This window comes from Amphibalanus amphitrite, unplaced genomic scaffold (genome assembly GCF_019059575.1).
Source record: "Amphibalanus amphitrite isolate SeventyFive unplaced genomic scaffold, NRLGWU_Aamphi_draft 000082F_arrow, whole genome shotgun sequence".
NCBI classification, from domain to species: Eukaryota; Metazoa; Arthropoda; class Thecostraca; order Balanomorpha; family Balanidae; genus Amphibalanus; species Amphibalanus amphitrite.
In genome coordinates, this window is record NW_024881578.1 from 403,202 (window position 1) to 427,482 (window position 24,281).

Genomic DNA, 24,281 nt, shown 5'->3' on the forward strand with positions numbered 1-24,281 from the left:
CCCCCCTGTCTAACTCCGTAAATAAGGGAGCTACGGAAACAAAAGCGATACCAAACGAAAGGTCCTTACGAGACGATTCTAAAGCACCTAAAATTTTTGACCTCAGGTCAATTTTCAAGGTCAGAGGTCAAGGTCAAAGGCAAAACCGGCACATGTGTAGTGATCTCAAAGTAAGCCTTCTAGAGGACGGCAGGCTGCATCGAACCGGCAAAATTGGGTGTCAAACGAAAGAAGAGAATCTGAGGATTCCGAAAATGTGCTTAAAATTAAAGGTCAAGGTCAAGGTCACGCTCAAAATTGACCTCAAACTTGGCACTTTTTCGCACATCTTGCGTGCTAGCTTCCAAGATGTTTTGAAATGTTTTGAGGCTTATCAGTTCCCTATTTGTGGTTCATCTTACGATACAAGGCTGCTCAAAGGTCAAGGTCACAGAAGAGTATCCCTGCTAGAGGCTATTTCACTGATTCAAGTTAGTAATAGTAAATAAGACAATTTTGCCGTCCAGAAGCTCTAAATGAAGGCTTAGAGGAAAATAGATGCCAGATCCGTGATCAGCGGGTACAAATCCATCATAAATGACCTCTTATGTGTCAAGGTCAACCAGAGGTCATTCGAGGTCACATGAGGTCAACATAAAACTTGACCTTTCCCAAACAAAATATATATCATTCGACGCGGCTTGACAAGGCGAATGCGATGGTACCATTGCCGTAGCTCTAGGACATTTTTTGTCGAAGTTTTGCGAAAAACTATAACCACATTTCGGGGTCGTTGACCTGACCTCTGACCTCAGGTCACCAAAACTATTTTTCTATTTTTCTCTAGGTCAAACGCTACACAACCGTGCTCGTAATTTGTCTTTATCTCTAAAACTCTATTTTTAACAGCTATTTGAAGTTTGCGTCTGTGACGCCGAAGTTTGCCGTGCAGGGGTCTAGAAAAATGGACCTTGTGACGTCATCAATGGGGTTAGGTCCAAATTTTTTACTTCAGAAGATGTCAAATTGATAGGAGAAAAGGTACTGAAAGTTTCGCTTTCCTATCCCTAAGCGTTCTGGAGCTATCGCAAATATTCGCCAGGTGGGGGGGGGGCGAAAAACGCCCCCCCCCCCGGGCCCGCGAGTTAAATAACATTGCCAATTGCAGACTCGGCGGCTTCAAGGAAGCTTACACAAGAGATGAGAGCCACTGATACTCTATAAGGCCTTTATGCTCTATTTATAAGGCCGTTATTTCCCAATGTCTGAGGCCGATGTCGCCGATCTATTATGGACGCCTTGTGCTCTGGCGCCGCCTCTGATTGGCTTTGAACCTCGATTGGTCAGTTTCTGTATCGATCGTCCCCGCCCAACTGAGTGGTGACTGGTCCACTCCGCCGTCGGCTGGTGCTATTGTTGCATCATAAGTCACCAGCCCTGGTTGGATGCTCCCAAAGCACGTATACAGTAGGGGTACCCATTTTTCCCGATTTTGGAAATTTGTGGGTGGGGGTGGTTTTTCCCATTATTTCGCGGCTTGTGATTCCAATGATGCCAAAAATATTGAAATCAAAGGTGGTTTAGGGGTCGCGAATTGAGATTGAAATTTGCGTATTTACCTAGAAATATGCCTATTTTACGCTGATAATAAATCACACTAAAGGCAAAGTTTTTGTTTTGAAAGTCGGGTTGAGGGGTCATTGAGCGCTCCGTTTTCATCCAGATCGATGTGCTCCATCACGTGGTTCCGGTTAAATGCTTTACTAGCGATCATTACGATGTCGATATTGTAACATTTGGTGAAACCGGGAATCCCGGCGACCAACAACAGGAGCAAACATCCCGGCCCGGGATGTTTTGCTCCTGTTGTTGGTATCATTCTGGTCAGCGTGTAATCATTTTTGATATCTTCTGCCTCTTGAAGGTCATGAGTTGTAATGGTGACCTTTGATGACCTGTGACGTCAAATTAAAATGTGACCTACCTTTCAGTTGCCACTTGACATGACATGACAGGCTCTTTGTGTCCGTGCAAATAAGCTCAGGATACATCTCACAGATCATGGCTCCGAATGGACTTCAAATCATGTAATTAAAAAACGATCAAACCATTTTGACCGTATGCTTCCACAAGAAACGCAGTCCTGATCGCTCACGGCTACGATGTAATAGACCTCTGAGACAGAGTAGGATAAATCTGGGTGTTCTACCCAAAAATATCAACTTCTAATCCGAAAACATAAACTTCAAAGCGTCGATTCTTTCCACGCCCACCAACCATGTATGTACGTAGTATTCCATTTCTTCAGTGGGGACAGATACACACCGTTCTTGTGGAAGAGTTTCCGATACAACTGCAGATCATTTACGAGTTCATATTCGACCACACGCGACTAGCCATGCGCTGATACGTGCATGGTTGATATGTGACGAAGACCTTTCACAGCTTCTTGCACAGATCACTTGTGATCTCAGGTACCTATTTGGCGTCTGAGTCTGAAGAACCTAATGTAGCAGGATATTTTCATCCTGCATGGGCCGTATGGTGGGACATACCAGGACGCATCATATAAGAGAGTGTGCGTGCCAATGCCAGGAGTCAATAAACGGTTCTGCCTCGGAGTTGGCTGAGCCGTCTAGACTTGGGCACCTTCCTAATTTTCAGCTTTAAGCAATGACATTCGTCGACTTCAGTTCAACATCAGCTACGGGTTTGGACTGAGCCTGTAGAGTGCAGTGTGCAGTGTAAGGTCCGTTATCTTGAAAGGATACTGCTGGCAGCGGCCGTCACCAGCCACTGGTTCCATGACATCGATAGGTATATCTGCACCCGTCTCAAGGCATCAGCTGGTATAGGAGCGGCACATGCCCAGAACTGGAGTCACGAGCAGTCGTGCGCGCGTTCGGCCAGGCCAGTGCTGTCCGTCATCAGCAAAATTGTAAACATATTTCTTTCTGCAAATTTCTTTCTGCCGTCTCTGCAACTCCGGGACTCGGGGAGTTCGGCTAGCGAATTGGCAAAGGTCATCAGTCGTGCATACCGGCATAGCTTAGTGCTGCTTTTATGTCGGTATAGATATGTTCATGTCCTTGGGATCGGTCATTGCCTTTGCTGAATGAGACGACTTATTGAAAATTAGGTGGTTCCAATGAGAAAGCTTCGATCGCTGATTTTTGCCCTCCTGACTACATAGCCATTCGTTCTAAGAGTTGCGGTCTTTAGCTCTACTAATGACGGTCTAAGCGAGAGTGAGTGTAAATGAGCATATGCTGTTCATTGACCAAAATGATATTTTTGGTGCTCTCTTTTACCGCTGCACGTCGAATATACAACTAAAGCAATGTTGCACGGTGTCTAACAGTCATTAATACCACTGCAACACATTGGCTTTGCATATTTATAGTCGTTCAAATTAAATCATTTTTCCACTAAAATTAAAACTCCAATGCAAGCTCGCGACCCATAAAAGTCTAATATCATTATTTCTGTCACTGCTATAGATCCAGAACAGAGCAAATAATGATGAAATCGATCCCAACCTGTTGGCATGGTAACCTTGTCCCAACATAAAACAATGTTAATTTGGTCGATTTTCTGCTAAAATTAACATGTTCATTTTGAATTCGTGACCCCCAAAAATCGTTTGGCTTCGTTATTTTTGGCACAGATGGAATCAGAATAGGCCAAATAATGGGAAAATTGACCCCAACCTGTTGGCATGGTAATCTTGTTTCAAAATTAAATAGCATTATTTTGTCTATTTTTCGCTAAAATTGGCATTTTCATTTTGAATTCGCGACCCCTAGAAATCGTTTGATTTCGGTATTTTTGGCACAGGTGGAATCAGAATAGACCAAATAATGGGAAAATCCACCCCCACCTAAAATTTGGAAAATTGACCCAAAAATGGGTACCCCTAGTATACAGGTACCTACCTTTCGGATATGCTGTCCACACACTTCACTCGTCGCCAAGCATGTGCCGATCATGCCACTCGTGATAGTCATCTGCCGAGCTATGTTTCCATTACCAACGCCATGTAGCGCCTTGGTCAGCTGCGGAACTGTTGGACAAGACACCCAGGTAATGAAAATGTCAGAAAGAAAAAACGAACTGTTCGAACTTCAAGTTTTAAGTAGTCTTTCGGAGACACTCTCATGAGTTTTCCTGTCACACATTAGCTGGACAAGTTTCCAATAGCGGGAGACCTTTCTTTTATGTTTATCCCATCCACTCAGACACAGCTCAGGCTGCGAGTTGTGTGTATCCTCAGGCAGGCTCATATCTCGCTCATTTCTCCTGGCCTTGTGTCACTCGCTGAATGTGAACCAGGGTGTCAATGGTGCCAGCAATGCTCGCTCTGGTGCCCGCGCTGGTGAATCTGCCCAGTGTCCACTGTCCAATTCCGGTGAGGTTCGGTGACGCCCTGTGTTCAGTGCCGCTCCAGGAGAGACTCTGTCGGCCACGGAAGGTGCGGCTCTCTCAGCGCTCCTCCCGCGGCGATTCGCCACCACTGGGACCCAATAGGATGCATTACTTCTCAGCCAGGTGCCCTACTCCCTACTCCCTAGCTTGATGAAAACTTCCATCGATCTTAACGTCTTGTCTGTAAAGATTGAGACGTTTTTTTTTTGCTGAGTATGAGCGTCGCGGACTAACTCAGTCAGTCTCCAGCTCATGTGGTACTTTCCTTGATTCTGTAGACTGTAGAGTTTGTGAAATGACCAATGGCAGTTGACTCGATGTGACACTTTTTATTGCCGCTCATTTTGCTCAGCTGGCCGCGGCCGTTTATTGCATGGCTTCGCCGCCAGCGATAAAGCCGCGCTGGCCATTGATTTGATGGAGGATGCATCGTTTTGACGACGATTTCCCTTGATGAAATGCGGCGTCAAATAACATTTAAGCGCTAACTTCGAGGCTCGTTTCGCTGTTACCACTTGAGCTGCTAGGCTGTAATCCAGGGATATTTCACAATTCACTATTTCTTTGTTAAGCTCTCGGGCAATGCAGGACACTTGTCACAATAATCCCTCGGCTCAGCGGGGATTTTCCCGGACCATCCCCATCACTAACCGCCCTGCTAGTTCTGAGCAGCCCGGCTGGACGGCTTTCCCGGCGCTCGCGTTACAGGGGGGTGTGACTGCGTTGTTTATGCTATTGTGAGTGGGGCGCGGTCGTAGAGGAAGCCGAGGTTTCACAATGGCGGACACCGCTGCCGAGGAGGTCACTGAGACGGCGGAGAGTCACAGCGCGGACTCGGAGGACGAGAAGGCCATGTCGCTGTAAGTCGCACACGCTCTCTGCCGTAGCGGCACTACCCCGCACTCAGCGATCTGATTGGGATGTCTGAGTGGGTTTTGTTTCGTTTTGTTTCATTATCACAGAAGGCAATGACATCAAGCCTCACATTTCATTTACGTTTTCTAATCGTCCTCGAAGCAGTATTCATGTCCCTTATAATGGTTCTTGTCCACTTACAGCGCAAGACTCATTTTTCGTGACGGCTCAACGGTTCAAAATTTTATCTTGATAATCCTGGAAATGAAATTCAATGTGTTAGATTTAAATTTGTTTTCAATCGAGCAAAAAGTTTGAGTCTTTGTTTTGTTTTCAACTGATTTATTTTGATGATGGTCGTTTTTTCCTATCATTATACCATTATTGCCTGGCAGTAGGTTCAGTTAACATGGGAAACCCGATGTGGATTTCTGTATTGACACCACATTGATTAGCGGCGGCGCTCGCTGGCTCCGGGAGGCTGGAACTACATCCGTGTGCTCGCTCACTGCATGCTCCCAGCGAACACCCCTGCCTGATCCCATCCGCCACGCATGCTTTAGCCGTGTTGACTGTGGAGTGAGTGTGGGCATGGTGACCTGACCCGCCGCTGAGCTCGCGAGCCTGCTGCGCTCCCGAGCCTGCTGCGTTCCCGAGCCTGCTGTGCTCCCTCGGTAGGGGATAGTCTGAGATGGTAACTGAAACTTCGTAGCTCTCACAGATATAACTAGCGTAGATGCAGGGTAGACCGTAGTATCACACCATTCATGGAAAGTTGAATGAATACACGAGTTCATTAGGATCTCTGCATTGTTCAGTATCGCTTTTACTTCTCGTTTTAGTCTTGTATGTAGTCGCTTTTAGTGAGATGTTATTAGATTAACGGTTTGGATACAAAAGAGCACATCCGTGTCTCCCAATTTACACACACGCGTAATGAGTAATTTTTAAACTTATGTAGCAATTTGCAACTTTTGAAGACTACCTATCTGACAGTGTAGTTGTGTTTTCGACGTTTCCTGGCTGTCAGTGTCAGTACGCTACGAAAACGTGCTCTTTTGCAATTGATTAAATCCCAAACACATGTTCTTTGTCACGGTACTTTTGTCCTCATGTCTGCTTTCATTGGGAGGGAAGTTAGCGTGTTTTGTATCATTCTACTTTGTGGTAACCTATGTGTATCATATTTGATTGCCTGGACGTTGCCTTCAGCGTATATGTGTACCATGACTGTAACAGTATGATAAAGCACACTCGCTTATGCGATCAGCGACCACCGGTTGTCCCCCCTCCCCTGACCTCCCCCTCCCCCTCTCTCCTGACCGCCCCATCCCCCCGTACAGCTACCAGCGGACCGAGGCGGCGCTCAAGACCACCACGGAGAAGGCGTCCGGTCTGCTGGCCGGCCTGGGCGCCAAGCTGACCGAGGCGCGCGACTCGCCCACCGTCAAATCACTCGAGGAGCGCGTCGGCACCATGGTCACCACGGTCAAGGTGGGTCCGGCAGGGGTCACTAATGAAAGGGTCACGGGGTCCGGCCTGGAGTCACTGTGCTGAGGGGATCCGGGGGTCCGACCTGGAGTCACGGTATTGAGAGGGTCCGGGGGTGCAGGGTCACTGCGCTGAGAGGGCCCGGGGCCCGGCCGGGTCACTGTACTCAGAGGGCCCGGGGTCATCGAACTGAGAGGGCCCGGGTTCCGGGGTGACTGTACTGAGAGGGTCCGGGGTCCTACCGGGGTCATTGTACTGAGAGGGCCCGGGGTCCGGCCGGGGTCACTGTACTGAGGGTCCCGGGGTCCGGTAGCCGGCCCTACGCCGGCGCCGTCCGGCTGTGCGCGTGTGTTCACTGCGGTGTGGAGAGTATTGGTGGATATCATGGAGTCAGCTGATAAAGGGGGATGTGTGTGTGTGCTGACTGCTTAGCTTCTGTAGTGGCGTTCCTGTTATCGATGTTGTGTTGTAGGCCTTGAGGGCTGTGGAACTTGGGCTTCTAATGCCCCGATTATTGTAACTTATTTACATTGGTTATGGTGTTGGACTAGTCCTCTGCGTTGCCAGTTCCGTGCGTTGCTTGCCCTGCCGACCTCAGCCTTCGGTCTCATGGTTGTCACTTTCTACCATTGAATTGACCAGTGCAGTCCGTGTGTACCTGCTACCGCGGGGCGTTCCGCCGGGAGGGCCTCACTCGGCGCGCTGTGACCTCTGCGTGTACTGTATATGGAGAGAGGGAGAGAGGAGTTATCTCTCTCTTCTCTCACTCTTCGTCTATCCCTCTCGCCTGCGCTCTCTACCTACCTCTCTCTAAGGTAGACTGAGATACCTCTAGTATCTTAGAGGTATCTAGTATACTAGATACCTCTAGTATCTACCTTAGAGTTCCTAAACTCGCTTCCCATCCGTTTTCCTCTCCTTCCCAATTGCTATTCATATTTCTCCACTGATGGGCCCCTCCATATTTCTCCATTACCTGTCTCCCGCTCCCCCTCCCTGTCCGTATGGGCCGCTGCGCCTGTGTCGCTGGCCGGTAATAATGTCCGCGTAATTGGCGGTCTGCCGCTGATCTGCTCTCGCCGGTCGATAAAAGACCAGCCGAGAGTGGACGTTTCTGCGCAGGTGCTGGAATTGCTCGGTAGTAGTGCTGACACGTCCAGGCGGTGTCATAAGCCGCTTTTGATCACGTGCTGCGAGAGATTATCGAACGCACGCATTTCTCGACGTGTGTCTGGTAATTTTGGGCGAAAGCCACATAATAGTACTTTGTAATGCTAATCCATCACGTTAGGATTGTTTGCCATGACAACTGAGCTGCTAATAGCGGTAGTGACCGCCATGTTGTTACACCGATCTGGTGCGTGGCTGGATATAACCGAGTGGAGGTGGACGTGTGTTAGGGGCCCGTCATCCATGCTCAGTCCTATGTCTCCTGTTCTGCTGTGCTTGGTCCCACGCCTCCCGTGTCTCCCGTACCGTCTCCCTGGGTGGACAGACGCGGCGCAGTGGAGGTAGTTTTTGGTTATTCGAAGTGAGACCTGCACGAGAAAAATATTAAGTGAAAATTTCGGAAACAGTAAAAAAGAGGAGGGGAGTTGGATTTTTTTCGGTGATATTGAGAACGGAATGTAACTGCCTGATTTGACAGACGCGGCGCAGTGGAGGTAGTTTTTGGTTATTCGAAGTGAGACCTGCACGAGAAAAATATTAAGTGAAAATTTCGGAAACAGTAAAAAAGAGGAGGGGAGTTGGATTTTTTTCGGTGATATTGAGAACGGAATGTAACTGCCTGCTTTGTTTTAGCCCGCCTGCCAATACTATCTTTATTTTTTGCCATGTGTTTGATTTGAAAGACGCCGGACTGAACACTGGGTGTGTTAGGGTTTCTGTCCCCGTTGGTCCTCGTTTCCGGCTGTCCGGCGCTGCCCCGATGGCACACAGTCCGTGTGCCACTGGGGCCTGCGTCCCCGTCCTGTCGCCTGCCGTCTGTCGCCGCGGCCGCCGCTCCTGACCGCTCCGGTAATGGCCGACCGCTGTCCCGCCGGCTGGTGGCTCGCTTTATCGACGCCGGCCACCTCTGCACTGGGGCCACATGTGCTCCCGTCTCAAATGTCCTGGGACGCTCGGGCGGGACTCGTCCGTCTCAATCCTTCCATCGATTAAGCTGTCGCTCGAGATCCGTTTGAGCCGTCTATCTCTATCTAACGACATTTTCACAATTCTCCGAAAAGCCACCGGCTTTCAGTTCGTTTTAAAGCGATGGGCTTTATCTGCCTCTGCCGAGTCGCTGCGGCTCACTTCAAATCGGCTCACCGTGTCGGCTCACGGACCGCAGCTAAATTAGTTACGTGAACGCACGTTACAAGTGAACTTACGGCCCATGTTAGTACAAAATCTGTGTACATAATACGCCTTTGCTCGGTAATCCGTATCTTTTCTCATTGTTGGGCAGAAATCACTGACTTTTCTAATTTTTCCTCGGTATTACTGTCTGGCCGAGCCCACGCACCTTACGGGGAAAATGTTCACAAAGTCGCTCTCACCAATACGCTTCATTTTTCACTTATTTCTCACTCTTCTCGTGGTCCCTCTAACCGTCAGAACCGGTGTCCCAAAATTTGTAGATGTGGGTGCGAAACGACATCTAAATGAAAATCGTTTTCCACTCTCACCTCCGGTTTTCAAGCCCAATTTTCTACACTGAGAAGGAGCAACTGCGTGAATGGTTGTTTTGCATCTGTCACAATTGTAGATAGTTTAATGTTTTTGATCATTTTCCCACTCTTTTTGGGCCTTACCTGACTGACAATTTTTCACTCTCATCCTTTTTTTGGTCAGCAATTTTCCTCTCTGACACCCAAGCAAAAATATAATTTTGGGACACTGGAGAACTGTGTTTTCTCTCACAATCCCTCTTTCCGACAACTTCCCTACCACTGGGCTCTTACAGTCCCTGTTCGTCAGAACTGTGTTCCCTCTCACAGTCCTTCCACCGGCAGAACTGTGTTCCCTCTCACAGTCCCTGCACCGGCAGAACTGTGTTCCCTCTCACAGTCCCTGCACCGGCAGAACTGTGTTCCCTCTCACAGTCCCTGCACCGGCAGAACTGTGTTCCCTCTCACAGTCCCTGCACCGGCAGAACTGTGTTCCCTCTCACAGTCCCTGTCCGTCAGAACTGTGTTCCCTCTCACAGTCCCTCCACCGGCAGAACTGTGTTCCCTCTCACAGTCCCTGCACCGGCAGAACTGTGTTCCCTCTCACAGTCCCTGTTCGTCAGAACTGTGTTCCCTCTCACAGTCCCTGCACCGGCAGAACTGTGTTCCCTCTCACAGTCCCTGTCCGTCAGAACTGTGTTCCCTCTCACAGTCCCTGTCCGGCAGAACTGTGTCCCCTCTCACAGTCCCTGCACCGGCAGAACTGTGTTCCCTCTCACAGTCCCTGTTCGTCAGAACTGTGTTCCCTCTCACAGTCCCTGCACCGGCAGAACTGTGTTCCCTCTCACAGTCCCTGTTCGTCAGACCTGTGTTCCCTCTCACAGTCCCTGCACCGGCAGAACTGTGTTCCCTCTCACAGTCCCTGTCCGGCAGAACTGTGTTCCCTCTCACAGTCCCTGCACCGGCAGAACTGTGTTCCCTCTCACAGTCCCTGTCCGTCAGAACTGTGTTCCCTCTCACAGTCCCTGTCCGGCAGAACTGTGTCCCCTCTCACAGTCCCTGCACCGGCAGAACTGTGTTCCCTCTCACATTTCCTGCACCGGCAGAACTGTGTTCCCTCTCACAGTCCCTGCACCGGCAGAACTGTGTTCCCTCTCACAGTCCCTGCACCGGCAGAACTATGTTCCCTCTCACAGTCCCTGTCCGTCAGAACTGTGTTCCCTCTCACAGTCCCTCCACCGGCAGAACTGTGTTCCCTCTCACAGTCCTTCCACCGGCAGAACTGTGTTCCCTCTCACAGTCCCTCCACCGGCAGAACTGTGTTCCCTCTCACAGTCCCTGTCCATCAGAACTGTGTTCCCTCTCACAGTCCCTCCACCGGCAGAACTGTGTTCCCTCTCACAGTCCCTCCACCGGCAGAACTGTGTCCCCTCTCACAGTCCCTCCACCGTCAGAACTGTGTCCCCTCTCACATTTCCTCCACCGGCAGAACTGTGTTCCCATTCACAGTCCTTGTCCGTCAGATCTGTGTTCCCTCTCACAGTCCCTGCACCGGCAGAACTGTGTTCCCTCTCACAGTCCCTGTCCGTCAGAACTGTGTTCCCTCTCACAGTTCCTCCAACGGCAGAACTGTGTTCCCTCTCACAGTCCCTGTCCGTCAGAACTGTGTTCCCTCTCACAGTTCCTCCACCGGCAGAACTGTGTTCCCTCTCACAGTCCCTGTCCGTTAGAACTGTGTCCCCTCTCACAGTTCCTCCACCGGCAGAACTGTATTCCCTCTCACATTTCCTCCACCGGCAGAACTGTGTTCCGATGCCCTCGGCGCTGCAGATGAGTCTCGGCCCGGCTAACCAGTACATGCCGCCGGCTCCTGCTGCTGCTCCTACCGACCCGCCGCCGTCCTCGGGCGACCAGCTCCAGTGACCTGCTCCTCAGGAGCCTCTGTCGTGCCTCCGCTCCTCTACCCGTGCGTCCGTACTACAGGCCTTGCTTCTGCGTACTATGCTTAGCTCATCCAGAGTCCTATCCGAGAGCCCGAGCGGGATTTGCGCTTTAAGGCTGAAACAGACTCTTTCCACTGTCAGGAACTCTCATGCACGCACCTCCCGCATGCGATTGATGTGGGAAGGATTACAATGCATTTGAATAGGCTCTCGCATGCGATTTCCTGACTGCGGAAAGAGTCTGTTTCAGCCTTTAACGTCTGGTCTTGGCACGATAACGACGCTATCAATTATGTGGTCTTCTGGATAGGGGCAAACCTCCCGATTATTCTGTAATGTTTGGTGACCGGCCTGTTGGGTCGCTGGTGCGCGGTCCGTGACCTCTCCTCCGGGCGCGGTTTCAGAGCAAAGTGACCTCGTCGCGCAGCAACTCGACCCAGTCGTTTGACGAGGCGCTGAAGGAGGCGGAGGCGGCCAAACGGCAGGCCGAGAGCGCGGCGCCGCCGCCCACAGTGACCGAGGAGAAGACGCCGCAGTAGGGGCGCCGCCTGTCGACCGGCGTCGGAAGCTCAGCTTCGCCCGCGGACCGCCGCCGCGGCGCACTTCAAGTGCGCGCCATTCCTCTCGGCGTGAGGCCGTCTGAACCTGTGGCTCCGGTGGGCGGTGGTGTGGTCAGCGCGCACCGAACGCGACTCGTCTGGATTCTGTCGGGATATGTGGCAAATTGCGTCGCTTGGGGTCTATATTTACACACGAATGGTGGGCTCTGGCGGGCGGGCATTCGCGGATGTAACATCTCTCTCTCTCTCTCTCTCTCTCTCTCTCTCTCTCTCTCTCTCTCTCTCTCTCTCTCTCTCTCTCTCTCTCTCTCTCTCTCTCTCTCTCTCTCTCTCTCTCACAAATGCGTGTGATCAGGCGGGGCTCTGTCGAATGCGTGGCTCTTCTGTAGCGGTTGGAGTCTTTGCACAGCACCCCGGGGTGCGGGTGGGCAGTTATTTATGAAGACTTATATTTTATCGTGCTGCTGACGATCTGAGACACTACTTCGGCACAGGGTGTGTGAGCTGATGCGGCGCGTGCATGTCCCGAACACCGGGCGCCGGAGAGCGTGAAATGGCGATCCGAAGCGTCGCCCCCGCCTTCTTTGTTTGGTACTCGGCGTTCGTGCTTGGTCATGTGGGTAGTATGTGATAGAGAATGGTATTCAATAAAACTCCTAAACCGCTTCCTTGTGTAAGTTGATAGTTTTCCCTCGCTTTACGGATTGAGTCAAACAACTCAACAAATATTGCACTGATCAGTTTATTACGCACTATGAGTCAAGTTATACATTTCACCGACCACGGCCCTCACGTGGCACGTCAGATTAAATACACGTTCGATAATCACATTCGGTTACGAGTACACCAGTATAAATAGTCTGTCCATCAGGCGTCCGCCCGGGGCCGCGCCCGGGCGGCCGAGCGGCGAGGTCGGGTCAGATGAGCAGGTCGATCACAGGTTGGTGTGCTCCGTGGGCTGATTGTTGTGCGGCCCGCGGCTCTGTGGGATCCGAGGCGGCGCCGTCAGATAGGCTGTAGCGCGCTGTGAGCGCGGGGAGCAGCGCTGCGTGCCTCGAGGTTCTCAATAAACCACACCGTTGGGTTCGGAGGAATTTACACGATCAATTCGTGACGTTTGTCATGATCGGCTGGCTAGTGAAAAGAAAAGACCGACTGTAAGCTGCGACAAAAGCCCTGGGCGTCTTGCGCTCATCAGTCTTGACATTAGACGAATCAGATGTCATTTGTATGCTAAGACTAGCGACAAATTATTGCTAACCTGGGGCGACTCCTTCGCGAGTCCGGCGGCAGCGCGCGCCTTCATATCTGCAGCAGCCTCGGCATCGCGTGCCTTCTTGGCGAGGCCCTCTGCCTCGCGCGCCGCCTTCAGCGAGGACCGGTTCACGGACGGGCCTGCAGGGACGGGGCGGGCGCCGTCAGTGTCAGGTGGTGGCAGAGTGCCACTCTGTCTGTGGCTTACTGAAGTCAGTTCGTGACTTCCAGAAGTCAGACTGCGACACTTGCCGATTACCGAAGTTAGACCGCGAGTTACCGGAGTCAGGTACGTTACTTCCCAAGGCCAGTCTGAAGTACCGACGTAACTACAGCCCAATTCGTCCGTAATTTACCGAGGTCAGACTGCGACTTCCCGGGGTCAGACTGCGGCTCTCGGAGGTCAGTCGGTGACTTACCGACGTAGCTGAGCACCACCGGTAGAAGAATGAGTCCGTGGGTCGCCCCGACCAGCACCACGCCCAGGTACATTCTGCAAACAGCGCCAGCAGCCGTGGTCACCCAACCAGTAACAACCAGGAACAACCAGCCGTAGCATTATAACCAGCTCTACCAGCACCAGCAGCCGTAATCAGTTCATATAGTTTTGATGTCGCTAAATGCTGACATCGGCTCCACGTTTAAATGTTTTAACCCTCGCCGGTACAGGGGGGGGGGGGGGGTTGATGCAACTCCCCCTACGGTTTTTCGCAAATAACTCGCGTAAAAAGCGGCCGATCGCGACGAAACTTTCAGTACCCTCGCATTGATCAATTTTACACCTACCCTGAAAATTTCATGACCCTGACCCAAATGACCTTTGACCTGTGACCTCTTTTCTGAGACCATGTTTGGCCGGAATCGCGATTCGGCGTATGTCGGCTCGCATTAGCCGCGCGTTTGCAAGCTTTTCGTGGTTTCAAACGTTCAAACATGTGATTTGATGCTGCTCCCATGCATTAGGGTGGGTGTCAAGGTCACCTGAAGGTCAGGTCAGGTCATTGACCTTTGGTGACCTCGGGTGACCTCGGTTCACTTTTTCGAGTTTTACATGTTTCTAGGCTAGTTTTTGGAGCTGAATTCGAATTTAGCATCCATTTGAACATTTACGAAGTAGTTTCGGTGCCTTCGTAACATGTTACGAAGCTGTCAGAGGCGGTTGACACGTATTACGAATACCCGTCACAACCCCTACCGGTTGACCTGACCTGATCTGACCCGACCTGGTCTAAATGCTTAAAGACATCATCTATGATCAAAACTAACACGATATTCGTGATCAGCACCCCGGAAAACCACATAGCAGCCACGCTTTACGACTTTCTAACACGTCCCGATTTTCCCGCTTTTGAGTCATTGACCTGACCTGGAAGGTCACCCGATGACCTAGGACCTTAAAATTGGGTATCATCGGCTTCGTCTCGTGACGGGCAACACGCTCGTTTTTTCCGCGAAGCTCTAGCTCGATCAGGGGCCAAACGCGAGGGGGGGTCGTACCAACGACCTTGTGCCGTCGAAGGACGCAAAATGGCCTGTGCCGGCGAGGGTTAACAGAGCGATACATGACCACCGACTTGTTAGAATTGCATTCTGATTGATAATATTGGGGTCAGGGTGGCCATGTGTGCTTATTCCCGTTATCGACTAAGACTTTCTCTAGCTGCGTCACCAGGACTGAACCGACCGGACTTGAAAGGTCAGGTCGGAAAAGCTAAGACACAAAACTATTGAGGTATGTACATCCCGATATTGATATTTTCCGCAATACGTAGCCATGCCGTTTGTCGTGGCCACCCATCGGTATTTTAACCCGGCAGTTGCTGGGGTATTTCGCCACCCACCGTTTGCTGGGGGGGGGGGCGTTAAACGCCCCCAGCCGATAACTCGAGAACCAATAGGCGCAGCGAAACGCACGAGGCGGCAAACGAAAGAACGCGACGAGACGCTTCAGATGAGTACTTTAAAGTTGAATTTTGAGGTCACAGGTCGGGTCAAGGTCAGGTCAAACACCTGAAATCGGGCTTTCAGTAGCATGGACTTCAGGACTTCGCAATGGGCGCCTCTCGTCATAAACTCTGTCAAAACGGTGCAAAATCCATCATATAAGGCCTACAAGAGTGTCAGCTCCATGTAGGGGTCAGTCAAGCAAAGGTCAGGGTCAAGGTCAGGTCAACCGGGTAGGCACATATCCCCGAAAATCAAAACTGATATTCGCAGCCTGTGACACATGTTTTATGGGTAATTTGGGGCGTAGAACACGATGGTGACATTCATTTTATCATATGTGTACGTGTTTGGCTCAAAAAGTTAAATTTAAGAAATGCATGTATCATGGTCGTGAAGTAGTCACGAGAAATTGCCGAGATTCAGTTCAAGATTTTGGAAAATGCGGAACGATAATCAATAATCGAAGATAGCCATTTGATTGTTCATGGTATTGGCAGTCTAATGGCGTTTACGGCATGTCTGTAGGTCTATTCTGTGATTTTATATGATTTTTTTGAACATATGCCGTTTTTGGTCGAAAACTCAGAGATCATGACGTCACTAAAACCTCGATATCTCAAATATTTTCCGATCGATTTTTTTGAAACTTTGTCACAATAAACTTCAATCAATTCCCTACAGGTACCCAAAATTTGGCGCGCCTGCGGCGCGCCGTTTTTATGCTATGGCCCAGCGAAAAAGTGGGGGCGTTTAACCGCCCCCCCCCCAGCAACTCGCGGGTTAACAGAAAAATAGCCGCCTGTCGGATTTTTTTTTTTTTTTTTGCTGAAGAACGCTTCACATACGGAGCGTGAACGCGATGGCCACGTAAGCGGATAGGGCTTTACCGTTTACGGTAAAGTCCTATCTTAACCCGCGCCCCGCTGGGCTATTCAGCCATACGCGCCCTGCTGGGGGGCGGGGGGGGGGCAGATTCTGCCCCTCTGTCTAACTTCCGAATCGATGGTCGTAGAAAGACGGGGAAAACGGCAATCGAAAGCTCTCAACAAGGCGGATCCTAAAAGCCCAATTTTTTTGCTTAAGTCGGTCAGAGGTCAGGTCAAGGTCAGGTGAAGGGTACAAAATGCAAGTTTCTACAGTTTTGGTCTTGCACCGTAGTTGCCGAAGAATGGACTGAGACTGATTGCCCAAAACGTGTTCTTAGGCTACCAAGACAATATTCTTTGCATAGGGGAGAGTGGGGAAAGATGCCCAGGGTTTTACGATGTCGTATATTATTCGAAAATGACGATCGGAAAGCAAAAACGTGGAGTTTCAACGGAAGCCGACATCATTTTTCTCCAAAAATATCACACTTTCGTGCCTGGAATATGATAACTGTTTTTGCTATTAAGCATTTTCCTTGAGAAGTGAAAGGGGGCATCTTACCCCACAGGGTGGGAAAGACGCCCCCTGGGGTTGGGTAAGATGCCCCTCCGCACTATAAGTGGCAAAAATGGGCACGTGAATTGCCTGAACGAATCAGTAGTCCCTTCGAGCCTGCAGTAGACACCAAACGTCATCGTAGGGGCTCTCAAAAGTAGTCGTAAGGGGCTTCAGAGGTCATCGTTAGGGCCAACATAGTCCAGCGCGGCCAAACAAGCCTCCGTGGTGGCGTTCGGAGACCACTGTGGGGCCCTTATAGGTCTTCATGATGCTTGAGGGCCCTCGAGCCCATCGTGGGGACCTCAGATGCCAGCGCGGCCCGTGGAGCCAACGTGGGAGCCCTCAAAGGATGTCGTGAGGGGCCCTGGAGCCAATAATGGGGCCCACAGAGGCCGTCGTGAGGGCTCTCAGAGTCAGATGCCGCCCAAAAAGTCGCTGTGTGGTCCGAGAGACCGGCATGGGGAGCACCCGACCGTACTGGACTCTCAATAGTCCCAGATCGGCTTTTGTCTCATCACAAGTATGTAATAAATGATTTGACGGGCTGCTTGAAAGACAGCATACGGATTTAGGGGGGCGTCTTTCCCCATCAGGACAGGGGGCATCTTACCCCAAGGTACCGAAGTAACATTAAATCAGTACAATTTGTTAGTCATACAACTACACCCTGAAACAAACTGTTTGGGACACAGTGCACGCATGTTAATGTATCACGACTATAGCAAGGGACGCAAAAATTATCTACCTTCTTTGATATTTACAATGTTTTGACACCAATATATTTTTTGAAAGCAGCAAATAAAAAACATGCAATCACCAGACAGCCGTTGCCCAACTGAGCTTCGCAAATTTTTGTGCAGTTAACAAGGCAGGCTTCCGCTTTACGCTAAGAACATTAATTTCCAGGTTTGATTCTTTGTTTCGCCGCTAGAGGGGGTGGGGCGTCTTTCCCACCCTGGGCATCTTACCCCACTCTCCCCTACAATATCATTCAAAGGTCAAGGTCAAGGTCACGTCAGGTCAGGTCAGGTCACCAATACAAAATGTAGAAAAGGGCATGTGCGATACATATTTTATCGGTCATTTTAGTCATAGAATTCAATAGACACTCTCAATAAGTGATATGGACCACCTCTGGATGAATTTCAGGGGTCAGGTCAAGTGAGGTCAAATTTTGAAGTTGGTTGTTAAGGCCTAAAAAGGTGTCTGTCTGATGCAGTTTTTCACGGCGAATAGAATGGTGCTATTTTTGTTCCCGTACGAGGTCTAGAACTTGCAAAAAAATCATTTTTCAAAAATTTTGTGCGTCGTGACGCCATAAAATTTTGAATAACTCCCACATTTTTGAACCGATTCTTCTAAAAATTGGTATGTAGGTGCACATAGACCACTTCTCTGACACATATTCCGTTTTTTCGATACTTTCAAAATTTTGGATTTTATAATTATTTTCCCAAAAAAGTCAGTTTTTTTTTAGAAAAAAATTGGGCCAAAATCCAACATTAAAAAAAAAAACGAGATAACCATTTGATAGACGAAGTAGAATCACATATAACCTTTTTTTGTTACGTTTGAATTCCTTTAAAAATGAAGATGTTACCGGCGTTTGAAATTTTGCCGTTTTTTTAGGCGAAAATGGCGAACATGACGTCACTAAAGCGTCATTTTCTCAAAAAAATTCCGAAGGATTTCGCTCAAATTTTTAGGAAACGTCTTAACCCTCGCCGGACCTATTGGAATTCTACATACGTGCCGGCCGAGGGGGGCGGGTATGACCCCCCTCGCCGTTTCGCCCCTGGTGGAGCTAGCGCGTCGCGGAAAAAACGAGCGTGTGCGCCGTTACGAGACGCAGAGATTGGTACCCGATTTTAAGGTCCTAGGTCAACCAGTGACCTCTGAGGTCAGATGTGCCCCAAGGTACGGTTCAGTTTTTGGTGAATACCTTCGCAAAAAAAACAGCCGCAGAGCCGCGATTTTTGCAGTATCGTGTTCGCCTCGCTCAGGCGCGTCGAATGATATACTTTTTGTCCGGGTCAGGTCAACTTGGGGTGTTGACCTCAGGTCAAGGTCAGGTCAGCACCCCCAGGTCACGAAGTTGGTCGAAAGAGGTCATGTCGCATATCATTCTATTCGACAGGTCTTCCTGAGTCCATTGGTGGCCTTCCTGACTCGCTAGCTCAATTTGATCAAGAGTTATTGACGAAAAACGAATATGAACTTGATGACGTCATAAATGACGTCACGCAAGGTCAACATTGCAAAAGTGACGCATCTAACCTTGCAAGGAGTGCATCAAATCACGATTCTGTGTGCTTGAGATAGTTGGAGATCGTTCCCGGCGCCAGAATAGCAGTATTCATTTTTCCCCATTGACTTATAATGGTGAGGTCACGAAAATGACCTGACCTCATATGACATTTAGGAAAAACCCGAGATACACAAGTTGTGAGACTCATAATGGATACTAGATCCTGCAAGTTTCATTTCCCTGTGACATCTCCTCTGGCAGTGAGGGCGTTGCGAAGTTTCGACATCTTAAGACCGTGCAGAGGTTCACTTATGACGTCATAGGTCAGTGACCTGACCTGACCCAAAAATGCAGTTGGTGTCAAAAGGTCCGGCTTGAATCAAAGGTCAGGTATGCCAAGTTTCAGCTCTCTATATCCAGCGTGTTCGGAGCTATCGCGAAAAAAACCCTATGGGGGGGGGGGCGGCACCCACCCCCCCTCGGCCGGCGAGGGTTAAATTGATGTATGATAAGGTACTGAAAGTGTGACGTCGCTGGCGTAACGCGTTTATAAGTTATAACGGGAGGGGGCAGATTCTGTGCCCCCCCCCCCCCCCCAGCGGGGCGCGGGCTAACGCATTATTTCATCAGTGGATTAGGTAGATAACTGTTATCAGCACTCACCGGAAGTAGAAGATCTGGAAGATTTGCGACTTAGCAAACCCAAGTACAATAATTCCTCCGAATTTTGTCAGAGTGATGCCGCTGAGAACCTGTGTAAAAACAAACGACGATTATTTAACAATGGACTAGCCTTCCTGCGCTGCCAGCTTGAACAAATAGCTTGATGTCAGTGTAATAAACACGCATTTGAGTACTATTGTAGTTAATTCGCTGTCAACTGGCTCTCTAGACAAATCCACGAACTAAAGATCTCAATAACAAATCAGGAGTGAGCCCGATTTAACAATGGTCCTGCCGGCCGGGGTGCAGATTAGCGCCCGGGGACCGGCCGAGGCTCTTCTGGCCGGGGCGTGGCCGCCTTACCGAGGAGCCCATGCTGGTGAGCGCTTCCTTGGCTCGCTCGGTGCGGTTGGGTTTCAGTGAGACAGCGAACGCGCGGGTGATGTGGCTGCAGAACTCGACAGAGATGCCCACCGCCTGCCGGTGGACGGACGGGGCGGGGGTTAGAGGGAGAGCGGGTCAGCCACGAGACAGAGGAGGGCCGGACACTGGCCGGAGGTCAGCCCGCCACGGGTCAGGGCACCCTGGTCACGGTACAGGCACGGGTGCCACAGCGCGTGGGTGACGGTCGTGCAGTTAGAGGACGGCCGACAGCATGAGCAGATAAAATGGCTGTCATCTGCCGCTGACGTGCGGTTCAAAAAATGCTGAAGGTGCTGAGGAGGCGGAACACACCTCGGATGTTTTTGCAGCCTTTCATGTAGGTAAGCACAAAAGGAGAACGCTAAAGAGAGTGTGATCGTTAAATTGTTTTGGCTGCAATAATAATTCATACCTATTTGGCCTCAGCCGCCCGGAGACATTTAAGGACGCCCGTCCATTACCTAGTTTATGTCTCGACAGTATCCCTCCCGGTTAGGGCCCTGCAGCCTCAGAACATTATATCCCTCTGGCCCTGCAGCCTCAGGACATTATATCCCTCTGGCCCTGCAGCCTCAGGACATTATATCCCTCTGGCCCTGCAGCCTCAGGACATTATATCCCTCTGGCCCTGCAGCCTCAGGACATTATATCCCTCTGGCCCTGCAGCCTCAGGACATTATATCCCTCTGGCCCTGCAGCCTCAGGACATTATATCCCTCTGGCCCTGCAGCCTCAGGACATTATCTCCCTCTGGCCCTGCAGCCTCAGGACATTATATCCCTCTGGCCCTGCAGCCTCAGGACATTATCTCCCTCTGGCCCTGCAGCCTCAGGACATTATATCCCTCTGGCCCTGCAGCCTCAGGACATTATATCCCTCTGGCCCTGCAGCCTCAGGACATTATCTCCCTCTGGCCCTGCAGCCTCAGGACATTATATCCTTCTGGCCCTGCAGCCTCAGGACATTATATCCCTCTGGCCCTGCAGCCTCACCATGATGAGGTTGACGAGCGAGACGGCGTTGAGCGAGATGTCCCACCAGTACATGATGCCGCCCAGGTTGGTGATGATCATGACGATCATGACGAGTACGATGAGCGCCGAGTGCAGGTCCAGACCCATCAGCAGGAACGTCACCACGAAAATGGTGGCCACAGAGATGCCCAGCGAGCGCATCACGTCCGGCCACATGGTCAGGTACTGCTCGTAGTACACGTAGAACACGCTGTAATACGTCAGACCACAGGGTTAGGTAGGCTCGTAGTACACGTAGAACACGCTGTAATACGTCAGACCACATGGTCAGGTACTACCCGTTAGTTGATATCGTAGGTAGAGATTTCAGCGCAGGGGGATTGTCGGTGGACCGTCGGACGCGGGTGGCAGTCATTGGCGCGGTAGTGCACTGACGAAGGCAACAGCAACGCCAGCCAGCATCGCCTGGTTCTGATATTTTGTGAGTACAGATGAAAATAAAAGGCGTTAATGAATCACGAAAAATAAATAAAAGTAACTTGTTTTAACTTTTTAGTTTATTTTTTAAGCGTTTCGCTTGAAATCAAACAGCCCCGAAATGGGTGACATTTTTAAACAAGTTACCGCTTTTCGTACATAAAATAAAATACCAACTGGGGTCCCTGTAGGGTAATATTTGTAGGGGCACACGTGCCATTATCACCTGTAGGGGAACACCTGCTGCGGGTCGGTGCCTCCGGTAACGGCGTTCAGCGCCTCGGTCATCTTGTCGGTGATCTTCCTGGCCCACTCGAGAGCGCCGTAAAAGTCCTGCGACACCTTGAGGATGGTGTGGTAGGCCATGAAGTAGGAGGCGCCGATGTGCGTGGAGCCGTCCTCCAGGCGAGTCGTCACCACCGCCTGCCGAGCGCGGCCCACCCAGTGACAGACTATATGACAGACATACGGCCGAGGCCGGCGACACCGACAAACGACCGCATGGCAAGCATAACGGCATACGAAGAAAACATAGATTTTTAGTCAACTAATTGCACAACATTCGTCTACTTCCTACTGCCTGTTGCGGCTGGACCCTTAGATGTCGGCTGAAGCACGATGAAAAATGAATGATAAAGGCTTTAAAGTTCTTGCTTCTTAATTAACTCGTATACATGTATGTTCTTAACCCGCGCCCCACTGGGGGGCGGGGGGGGGCTATTATTCATAGCCCCCCTCCCGTCTTTCTGCAATAACTTCCAAACCGCTTAACGTATCGACACCAAACTTGCAGTACCTTCGGCTGCATTAATTTGACGGCTCATGTCAAAATATGAACTTCGTAGCTACCATAGATCGGCCGGAAATGACGTCAGAGTGACGTCATGTTCGGCCGATTTCGACGCAAAACATTGAACCACGGCAATCGCTCTCAAGAGTTCAGTTTTAAGCTAGATCTAATTTCTTTGCATGAGAGGACTCAAAATAGACTGCGCTATCAAACTGTTATCTCGGATTTTCAAAGTTTTGAAAATTATGAAAATTATATATAATAAAATTCAAAATTTAAATTTCTATATTTTTTCAAAACGTTTTTGACTTTCGAAAACAGCCGAAATATATGTGATAGAACACATGGTAATGACTTACTCTAGCACGGTTTAGCTAAAGATCTTCAAAAATGACCAAGTTATACGCATTGTTGCAAAAAATCACAATTATATTTTTCAAATCAATTTTTCAGTACGTTTTTGACATCGTACACCAATATAAATAGCACCATCGTGTTCCTGAGCTCAAACTGCATCCGATAAACATGTTTTGGTGAAAAATTTCAACTTTGAAATTTGACCTTTTTTGACCTGAAAGTGACCTAACCTCAGCTTTATTCAGCTGAAAATGGCCTCAAATGACACAGGCGACACCTAAATCAAAATATATGGTCTAAATGGACCATGAAACATGTGCCACGTGACCGACTTATGACATAAGATTTCCGTGACCTATGATGACCTTACCCTGACCTGAAAATTAAAGTACCTACAAGTTTGGTACACTCAGGGTATCTAAAGCATCTGATCACGAGTGTGTAAACCAAAAATCAGCCTGACCTGACTTGTAAGGCGGCAGCCAGAGCCCAAAAAGTGAACAAGCCAAATACCGATAGTTTTTACTTTGACCTGACCTGTGACGTCATCGGTGACCTTGAGGTCAATAAAACTAGGTTTCATTCTACAGTTTTTTTCCGGGGCTATCAGATGCTGTTTGAATTTTGACGATCGGTCCAGTAGTTTCGGAGTTAGGAGGGGGCTATGAATAGCCCCCCCCCCCAGTAGGGCGTGTTATACACAGACCCCAGTGGGGCGCAGGTTAATTAACGTTGCTAGATGATATTCCACTTCTGCTATCTAGCTCCATTATGCATGGTACGTCTATGTATTTACACAGAAGCAATTCATAGTGGAGATATCACCCGGGCTTACGCTGGCCTTACGTCGTGATAGGCGGCATGCCCTCCCTTGGGGCAGTTCATTCCGGGGTTGTCGTTGAGGAAGAAGTCGATGTATTTTGAGAACGACTCCTGGTCCGGCCGACTGTAGTCGTCGTTGAACGTCATGGCACACGGCTGGCAGGTGCTGTAGTCGATTGCTGTGAACGGAAATAATGACAAGGGTCCAAACGTGTCACGCCCTGTTTTCAGTGTACCTTCTAGCGACTAACGAACTGCGATCCAGTTAAGAACCAGTAAAACGCCTTTTGGGCGAAGAACGAGCCAGGGGTGGAGCTTCCTATTCACTTGCCCCACCAACTTGCCATTTTGCCCCCACCATGATTTGCAGGACTTCACTGCTTAGCAAACCAATGTTTTTTTTTTGCATTGAGGAGCTTCGAAATGTCTGTGTAATGCAAAATAGCATCTCTGTAATCAAAAAAGTGATTCATTGTTGTATTTTATCTAATTTAACAATCGGACATTGTAGGCTTGACAACTTTTTGTCCCACCAACTTTCTTGGAAAAGCTCCACCCATGGAACGAGCGAGCGAGATAGTGAGCCCTGCACGTGCGGAAGGGCGAGAAGGTACTTCCAACGGGCTTGTGCAAAGCACCCTTCTAACAGGTCGCTTGCGGTGTGCCAAATTTGAACGCAATCGGCCCAGCCGTTCCTGAGATCTGGAAGCGGCATTCTGCACGTGCGCACGTCCGAACGAGGCCCAAAGTGACTTTTGCACGGCACCCTACTAACTGGTCTCCAACCGTGTACCAAATTGGAGCGCAATCGGCCCAGCCGTTCTCGAGATCTGGAAGCGCCCCCTGCACGTGCGCACGTGCAGTAGCACCTTAAAGGGACCATCCCACCTTAACATTAGTTTTGAGTTGAGATAGCCAAGTTTGCGGCCAGGCTCAGAAACCACCATTTATCTTGGTCGCAACCCCCGCAGCTTTATGGTGTTCAAGAAATTTC

General features: G+C 49.9%; 2 protein-coding genes across 10 annotated transcripts in view; one reads left to right on the forward strand and one right to left on the reverse strand.

Moving 5' to 3' along the window:
• LOC122379645 (tumor protein D52-like) overlaps positions 1–12,572 on the forward strand; it is a 30,158-nt gene extending 17,586 nt beyond the window's left edge. For 7 of the 9 annotated variants that reach the window (XM_043362005.1, XM_043362001.1, XM_043362003.1 and 4 more), the window contains 3 exons: positions 6,603–6,753; positions 11,752–12,142; positions 12,233–12,572. In XM_043362005.1, the coding sequence (XP_043217940.1) occupies positions 6,603–6,753; positions 11,752–11,886 (286 nt within the window). In that variant the 3' untranslated portion in view covers positions 11,887–12,142; positions 12,233–12,572. Of the gene's footprint in view, positions 1–6,602; positions 6,754–11,204; positions 11,371–11,751; positions 12,143–12,232 lie in introns of all 9 variants that reach the window. The other 2 variants (XM_043362004.1, XM_043361999.1) reach the window with 2 other exon arrangements.
• Positions 12,573–12,633: 61 nt separating this feature from the next.
• The window catches only part of LOC122379643 (NPC intracellular cholesterol transporter 1-like), a 47,066-nt gene continuing 35,418 nt past the window's right edge, over positions 12,634–24,281 (reverse strand). The window contains exons 18-25 of the mRNA XM_043361989.1: positions 23,312–23,466; positions 21,545–21,741; positions 20,860–21,091; positions 19,808–19,921; positions 19,445–19,533; positions 13,581–13,654; positions 13,169–13,302; positions 12,634–12,889 (exon numbers count right to left, since the gene is read on the reverse strand). Coding sequence (XP_043217924.1) covers positions 12,842–12,889; positions 13,169–13,302; positions 13,581–13,654; positions 19,445–19,533; positions 19,808–19,921; positions 20,860–21,091; positions 21,545–21,741; positions 23,312–23,466 — 1,043 coding nt within the window. The 3' untranslated portion in view covers positions 12,634–12,841. The remainder of the gene's footprint in view (positions 12,890–13,168; positions 13,303–13,580; positions 13,655–19,444; positions 19,534–19,807; positions 19,922–20,859; positions 21,092–21,544; positions 21,742–23,311; positions 23,467–24,281) is intronic.